We start from the raw sequence: 8,603 nt of genomic DNA, 5'->3' as shown, positions 1-8,603 counted from the left end.
TCACCAACCTACCTGTTCCCCTGTATATAACATTCATCTACCTACCTGTTCCCCTGTGTATAACATTCACCGACCCACCAGTTCCCCTGTGTTTAACATTCACCTACCCACCTGTTCCCCTGTGTATAACATTCACCTACCTACCTATTCCCCTGTATATAACATTCACCTACCTACCTGTTCCCCTGTATATAACATTCACCTACCCACCTGTTCCCCTGTGTGTAACATTCAGGGGGTAGGTGGTGGTGTGTTGTTGTCTCAGAGTCCCAGGGAGACATAGCCTGCCCCTTCAGCAGATGAATCAGTATTCCACGACTTGGAGGAAGCACTGAGGGTGGCAAGGGCACAGAATGTCCTCTGGGTGACGTGGGGGGACTTCAATGTTTATCCTATGCCCAACCATCTTCAGCTACATCATCAATGACGTTCCCTCCATAATATCAGAAGTGGGGATTGTTCGCTGATCGTTACACAATTATTTGCGACTTCTCAGATTCTTAAGCAGTCGATGTCCAACTGCAGCCAGACCTGGGCAACATCCAGGCTGCCAAGTGGCAATTTACATTCATGCCACACAAGTGCCAGGCAATGCCCATATCCAACGAGAGAGAATCTAACCATTTCCCCTTGACATTCAGTGGCATTACCATCACTGAATCTCCAGCTGTCAACATTCTGGGGGTTGCCATTGATCAGAAACTGAACTGAACTAGCCACATAAATACTGAGCCTATCAGAGAAAGTCAGAGGCTGGGAATTCATAGAATCGCTGCAGTGCAGGTGGCCGTTTGGCCCATCGAGTCTTTACTGACCCTTTGAATGAACACTCTCCGCATGTCCACTCCTCCCTATCTCTATAACCCTGCAACCACCCATGGACACGAAGGGACAATTCAGTACGGCCAATCCACCTAACCTGCACATCTTTGGACTGTGGGAGGAAACCGGAGCACCCGAAGGAAACCCACGCACACACGGGGAGAACGTGCAGACTCCGCACAGACAGTGGCCCAGCTGGGAATCGAACCCAGGTCCCTGCCAAGGTGAGGCAGCAGCGCTAACCACTCTGCCACCATGCCACCCTCTCTCGTTCTGTCATCTATTTTTGGATGATCTGAGTGTTGGACCAATGTTGAAATGGTCAATGTGGGACTGATATTGAGATTAGATTGTGTTGTTGCATTGGGGAGCCTGTCAATGCAGCTACAATTGGAGAAGAGTGTACCTCGCCCAAAGGATCTGCCAGTATAGGGGGTTTGTGCCCTTATGAATATTCTAACTCCTGATTTCAGAAACCTGGATCTATTGCTGCTTTCCAAAAGTCACGTGCCAGCTTTTAACCAGCTGACAACACCCTTTTACAACATCAGGTAGCAACTCCATTTGTATTGTTTATATGCTGCACTGCCAGTGACTGAGCTCCCATGGGCAAGGGACTGAAAACTCCCACCAAAGCAAGGCACCATCACCATACAAGGCCTTTACTCCAATGCTAACCTTAATGCTAACCTTATCTTAGTAATATACCTTCAATTCACGGTGAGGCAGAGAAAGCGAGTGAACAGTAGGCTTTATTAGTCATGAATCTCCCTAGCTGCGTCCCGCTTGCGAACTTGGCCTGCAAGCTACGCCGCTCCCCCAGCAATCCCTCCTCCGGGGCCTCCGCGTACCTCCTATCCACACTCAACAGCTCCTCCACCAGTCTCTCCCTCTCCCTCCTCTCCCTATGGGCTCGGATAGAGATCAGCTCCCCCCTAATCACTGCCTTCAGAGCCTCCCACACCATCCCCACCCAGACCTCCCCAGTATCATTGACAACGCAGAAGGAGGCCACTTGGCCCATCGAGTCTGCACCGGCTCTTGGAAAGAGCACCCTACCCAAGGTCAACACCTCCACCCTATCCCCATAACCCATCAACCCCACCCAACACTAAGGGCAATTTTGGACACTAAGGGCAATTTATCATGACCAATCCACCTAACCTGCACATCTTTGGACTGTGGGAGGAAACCGGAGCACCCGGAGGAAACCCACGCACACACGGGGAGGATGTGCAGACTCCGCACCGATGAGTGACTAGACAGCAGTAGTGTATGAGAGATAGATCACAGCATAGTTTTTTTTTTAATTTAGAGTACCCAATTAAGGGGCAATTTAGCATGTTCAATCCACCTACCTTGCACATCTTTGGGTTGTGGGGGCGAAACCCACGCAAACACGGGGAGAATGTGCAAACTCCACACGGACAGTGACCCAGAGGCGGGATCGAACCTGGGACCTCAGTGCCGTGAGACTGCAGTGCTAACCCACTGAGCCACCGTGCTGCCCTGATCACAGCATAGTTAGCATGTGTAGTTTTGAATCAGTTGACACATTATTTAATTACTTGATTTCTAGTGATACTTCTGTAGAGTGTCAAACTTAAGTATAATTAATTGTTACTTAATAAATGAGTTTTAAGTTGAAGACTCGTGGTTTCTTCAGGATCACACCTTCTGGATATACAGCCACTAGTAACGATACATATTACTGAACCCGGTAATATAACAACCAATAAGTACTACTGTTCAACCTCACAAGTCTCTGGCCCTCTTTGTCGGACATACTGAACAAAACCTGACCCTTGCCAGTGATGCCTCTGCCCCATGAAGTAATTTGAAAAACCTGCTCTGCTTGGACACCTCATGTTTTTGAAACTCTCTATTTAACCTTCTCTTAATTCTCTCTTCTCCGATGTACTAATAACAATCGCTTCTTGTCACAAGTGGACTTCAATGAAGTTACTGGGGAAAGCCCCCCAGTCGCCCATCCTTCTGAAAGTGTGCTGCCCAGCACTCGACACAATCCCCCAAGTTGAGGCTTTGTAAAGGTGCAACAAGGCGCATTTACTTTCGTAAAACTGTCTTTCAAAAGCTTTGCCCAACCCTGCTCCACACAGTGACTGAGCCTCTGCGGGGCACCAATCTCTGCCCCTCTGTCCCTCCCAGCCAGGCTGCCGAACCAGCCGCAATGTTTCCCCATTGGCTAACCAACAGGGGGGCCGGCGATTGTGACGGCACAATGGAGGAATGCGGTTGTCAGGGGGACGGTCGGGGGCGCTGTTGGATTGGCTGTCGGGGAGCTGTCACTGACAAAGGCTTCCGGCTGCAGGAATAGACAAGGAGCAGATCGAGCGACTGACTGAGTGAGTGAGTGAGTGAGTGACTACTCCGGGAGCAGAGTGAGTGAGTGACTGTACTCCGGGTGCAGTGTGTGTACACCGGGAGCAGTGTGTGTGTACACCGGGAGCAGAGTGTGTACACCGGGAGCAGAGTGAGTGTGTGTGTACACCGGGAGCAGTGTGTGCGTACTCCGGGAGCAGTGTGCGTACACCGGGAGCAGAGTGAGTGTGTGTGTACACTGGGAGCAGTATGTGTACACCGGGAGCAGTGTGTGTGTACACCGGGAGCAGAGTGTGTACACCGGGAGCAGAGTGAGTGTGTGTGTACACCGGGAGCAGTGTGTGTGTACTCCGGGAGCAGTGTGCGTACACCGGGAGCAGAGTGAGTGTGTGTGTACACTGGGAGCAGTATGTGTACACCAGGAGCAGAGTGAGTGTGTGTACACACCGGGAGCAGAGTGAGTGTGTGTGTACTCCGGGAGCAAAGTGAGTGTGTACACCGGGAGCAGTGTGTGTGTACTCCGGGAGCAGTGTGCGTACACCGGGAGCAGAGTGAGTGTGTGTGTACACTGGGAGCAGTGTGTGTGTACTCCGGGAGCAGTGTGTGTGTACTCCGGGAGCAGTGTGTGTGTACTCCGGGAGCAGTGTGTGTGTACTCCGGGAGCAGTGTGTGTGTACTCCGGGAGCAGTGTGTGTGTACTCCGGGAGCAGTGTGTGTGTACTCCGGGAGCAGTGTGTGTGTACTCCGGGAGCAGTGTGTGTGTACTCCGGGAGCAGTGTGTGTGTACTCCGGGAGCAGTGTGTGTGTACTCCGGGAGCAGTGTGTGCGTACACCGGGAGCAGAGTGAGTGTGTGTGTACACTGGGAGCAGTATGTGTACACCAGGAGCAGAGTGAGTGTGTGTACACACCGGGAGCAGAGTGAGTGTGTGTGTACTCCGGGAGCAAAGTGAGTGTGTACACCGGGAGCAGTGTGTGTGTACTCCGGGAGCAGTATGCGTACACCGGGAGCAGAGTGAGTGTGTGTGTACACTGGGAGCAGTATGTGTACACCAGGAGCAGAGTGAGTGTGTGTACACACCGGGAGCAGAGTGAGTGTGTGTGTACTCCGGGAGCAGTGTGTGTGTACTCCGGGAGCAGTGTGTGTGTACTCCGGGAGCAGTCTGTGTGTACACCGGGAGCAGTGTGTGTACACCGGGAGCAGTGTGTGTACACCGGGAGCAGTGTGTGTGTACACCGGGAGCAGTGTGTGTGTACTCCGGGAGTGCAGGCGACTCTGGACGGAGCTGGCTCTGCTGTCATGGAGGGGGTACTGTACAAGTGGACCAACTATCTGAGTGGTGAGCTGGGGGTTGCGGGCACTGTACTGTCTCCTTAACTGGGAATGCTGCCTGATGCGACCATCAATTCACTCGGAGACTCGAGTCGAAGTAAACAGTGGTTTTAATCAGCTTACAACTGTGCCTGCCTGCGACTGGTACATTACTGAAGGCGGTCCTGCAGGTCAGCTGCTGTTATACTTCCTATAAGGGAGGGGAGCCATGGGCGGAGCCCGTACATGCTCCACATCTCCCCCTGTGGGTGAAGCCACACAGTGGCCCATAGATGGAGCCCACAGGGTTAATGGCATGGCATAATGCAACACAGTATACTGGTGAATTACTAGTGCTTATACATTCATCACACTGCCCAAGCGAGTCAACTTGCCACTAAGTCTGCTGCAACAGAAGCAGCGCCCACTCTTACTGGCGAAGCAGATGGGTTGACAATTGCTCTTTTATCTGCCCCTCTCTCCTGGAGACTCTGCAGCATTGCAGAGTTTGCTGCAAAGCTGCCAGGAAGGGAGGGGGTGGAGGACACAGGGCTGAATTCCATCCCCCATCCCCCAAACAGGACGCTGAGGTCAATTGTTGTTTCTCTGAGTCCAGCTGGCAGCAGTCACAGAACAGTACAGCACAGAACAGGCCCTTCGGCCCTCAATGTTGTGCCGAGCCATGATCACCCTACTCAAACCCACGTATCCACCCCATACCCGTAACCCAACAACCCCCCCCCTTAACCTTACTTTTATTAGCACACTACGGGCAATTTATCATGGCCAATCCACCTAACCTGCACATTTTTGGACTGTGGGAGGAAACCGGAGCACCCGGAGGAAACCCACGCACACACAGGGAGGATGTGCAGACTCCGCACTGACAGTGACCCAAGCTGGAATCGAACCTGGGACCCTGGAGCTGTGAAGCAATTGTGCTATCCACAATGCTACCGTGCTGCCCACTAATAAACTTTTGTTGGCATAAGTATGAAGTTACTGTGAAAAGCCCCTAGTCACCACATTCCGCCGCCTGTTTGGGTAAGCTAGTACGGGTATTGAACCCGCGCTGCTGGCCTTGATCTGCTGCATCACAAACCAGCTGTCTCGCCCACTGAGCTAAAACAGTACTGTAAATGTTGTTCTCTTGTTCAAGAAGGGTAGTAGAGACAACCCCGGTAACTATAGACCAGTGAGCCTTACTTCTGTTGTGGGCAAAGTCTTGGAAAGGTTTATAAGAGATAGGATTTATAATCTCGAAAGGAATAATCTGATTAGGGATAGTCAACACGGTTTTGTGAAGGGTAGGTCGTGCCTCACAAACCTTATTGAGTTCTTTGAGAAGGTGACCAAACAGGTGGACGAGGGTAAAGCAGTTGATGTGGCACACTACGGGCAATTTAACATGGCCAATCCACCTAGCCCGCACATCTTTGGACTGTGGGAGGAAGCCGGAGCACCCGGAGGAAACCCACGCACACACGGGGAGGACGTGCAGACTCCACACAGACAGTGACCCAGCCGGGAATCGAACCTGGGACCCTGGAGCTGTGAAGCATTTATGCTAACCACCATGCTACCCTGCTGCCCCAATTGAGCATAGATTGAGCGTGGGACCTTCTTACCAGACAAGCCAGGTGCATTCGGTCATCAGGAAATGCAAGCGAAGCCCATTTCTTTACATTTCTTTAACCTCTGCAGGGAGTCGGAGTTTCAAAGGTTCTGGTTCCCCCCCCCCCCCCCCCCCCCCCCCCCAAAAAAGGCAGTGTGGCTTGATGGTGGCAATCTGTTGGCCTGGTTATTTGTACAGGAAATGAGGGCTGAGTGTTTGGATGGTGGGAGTAGTTGCCTGAACTGCTCTTGCATTACTGCCTGGATCTGATCATGGAGTTGAATTGGAGGATGTGTGAGCACTCCCCTCTGATGTCAGCAATGATGATTCATGTATGGGGGAGAGGGAAGCTGGCAGGGACTCCTGTCGGTTCTGAAGTGGTTTCACGTGACACACAGATATCTCCATTTGTGTGAAAACAGGGGCCATCACTCATCAATCCAATCGGGAAATCCAGGCGAAATGTCTTCACCCAGAGAGTGATTGAAAGGTGGAACGTACTCCCACAGGAAGTGGCCGAACTGAATTCGATAGATGCATTGGGGGGGGGCAGGAGCTGGATAAACAAGAGGGAGGAAGGAATATGATTGGGGCTCATGTGGGACATAAACACCAGTATGAATCAGATGGGCTGAATGGCCAGCTTTGGTGCTGTGCTCTCCATGTCCGACAAATGTGACAGGACTACCTCCGAGATGTAAACTGTACAGGGAACTAGACAGACCACGCCTAGGGGAGATGGTGCCGTAGCAGGAACCCCCCCACAAAGCAGGAGGCCATTCGGCCCATTGAGTCTGCACCGCCCCTCTGAAATGTTGCTGGACTAGTCATCCAGCGGCCCAGGCTGATGCTCGGGGACCCTGGTCCAAATCCCCCCATGGCAGCTGGTGGAATTTAAATTCAATTGATAAAAACTGGAATATAAAGCTAATCTAAGTGATAGATTAGTGACAACTATCACCGATTGTTGTAAAAACCCATGTGGTTCACTAAAGTCCCTTCAGCGAAGTAAATCGGCTGTCCTTGCCCAGTCACGCCGACCTGTGACCCCCAGACCCACTGTGCACGAGCAAACAGCAAGCTTCAGAATTTCAGCCTTGCACTTTTTCCTGCTGTTCTGCTTGCTTTGTGTACTCAGCCGAGACACTCCAATATACACAGGTGGAGCCCAGTGCTCCAAACAGTGCACATCAAGCACCAATTCAGAATAAAATGCCTTTGGCCACACCCTAACCCGATTGCTTTCTGGGTGGTGTACTTTGGTTTCAAGTGGAATCCTGTGAAGGATTTTGGCTATTTTTTGGGGGGGGTGGGGGGGGGGGGTTTGTCTGTGAAGAAGAGTTTTGGGGAGGACAAGTTGACAAATTTATCGCGCTTAATTTGGATTTGAGAGGTCGACTCAAGAGACGAATTTGAGCTTTGCAATGTGTCTGAGGCTGGCTCTGTAGCACTACCTAAGGGAATTGAATCTGTCGCGCATGGTGGGATTTTGGACGGAGTGTAAAAGTGGCAGCAGTTTCCATTTCCATGGATTTGTCCCTCGGGACGGGTCCATGTGTCTCTGGAGACAGTGAACAGTATCTCTGACTTTTTATTTTAAGCAGGGAGGAAGGAATTTGAATTGTTTGCCAGTTGGGTGCCCTGAATCTTTTGCAACAATAGAAGTTTACAGTGTTCCTTTTAATCGGTGCTCCCTTGGCCAAATGCCACAGGAGTGGTGATGTCGCTAAGTGGTCCTTTATTATTGCTGAAAACAGAGACCTGTTGCTGAAGCTTCTCATAGATCCTCATAGAATTTACAGTGCAGAAGGAGGCCATTTGGGCCATCGAGTCTGCACCAGCTCTTGGAAAGAGCACCCTACCCAAGGTCAACACCTCCACCCTATCCCCATAACCCAGTAACCCCACCCAACACTAAGGGACAATTTATCACGGCCAATCCACCTAACTTGCACATCTTTGGACTGTGGGAGGAAACCGGAGCACCCGGAGGAAACCCACGCACACACGGGAAGGATGTGCAGACTCCGCACAGACAGCGACCCAAGCCGGGAATCGAACCTGGGACCCTGGAGCTGTGAAGCAATTGTGCTATCCACAATGCTACCGTGCTGCCCTTATTAACTCCTCCACTCATCGGAACAAACACAAGAATGCCAAATTTCAAACAATCACAATTTCTACTACAAGAGAACAGGGGCGATGATTGGTTTGCAAGTCGGCTGATTGGCTGAGACGTCACCATGGAGACAGCAAAGGAGACTGCAGGCTCCTCAACCTACCAGCTAATTTTTTTAAAAGGCTTGGACCGATTCCTTTTTCTTTGCAGAAGATGAGTTCCGAACTCGTGTGTTTCCCATGAGCCAGGCTATGAGCTTGACTGATTTAGCACATTCAGATTTGTTCAGTAAGTGCTGCCCAAGTGTGGCATCACATCTTTTTAAAAAAAATAAAAAATTTAGAGTACCCAATTAATTTTTTCCAATTAAGGGGCAATTTAGCATGGCCAATCC

The 8,603-nt window shown here is 51.1% G+C and overlaps 1 protein-coding gene across 5 annotated transcripts in view; it reads left to right on the top strand.

The window, feature by feature from the left end:
* Positions 1 to 3,078: 3,078 nt before the first annotated feature.
* Positions 3,079 to 8,603, top strand: part of LOC119958217 (pleckstrin homology domain-containing family A member 3-like) — a 31,896-nt gene continuing 26,371 nt past the window's right edge. The window contains exon 1 of one of the 5 annotated variants that reach the window (XM_038786608.1): positions 3,079 to 3,188. Coding sequence is in view for 2 of the 5 variants with exons in the window: in XM_038786605.1 (XP_038642533.1) it covers positions 4,558 to 4,666 (109 nt within the window). In the remaining 3 variants the exon portion in view is untranslated. Of the gene's footprint in view, positions 3,225 to 3,949; positions 4,504 to 4,528; positions 4,667 to 8,603 lie in introns of those variants that run through there. The other 4 variants (XM_038786609.1, XM_038786610.1, XM_038786607.1 and 1 more) reach the window with 4 other exon arrangements.

The sequence above is a fragment of the Scyliorhinus canicula genome, chromosome 28, assembly GCF_902713615.1.
Source record: "Scyliorhinus canicula chromosome 28, sScyCan1.1, whole genome shotgun sequence".
Taxonomy (NCBI): Eukaryota; Metazoa; Chordata; class Chondrichthyes; order Carcharhiniformes; family Scyliorhinidae; genus Scyliorhinus; species Scyliorhinus canicula.
The sequence above is the reverse complement of the archived record's forward strand: the minus strand, read 5'-3'. Positions and strand labels throughout refer to the sequence as shown.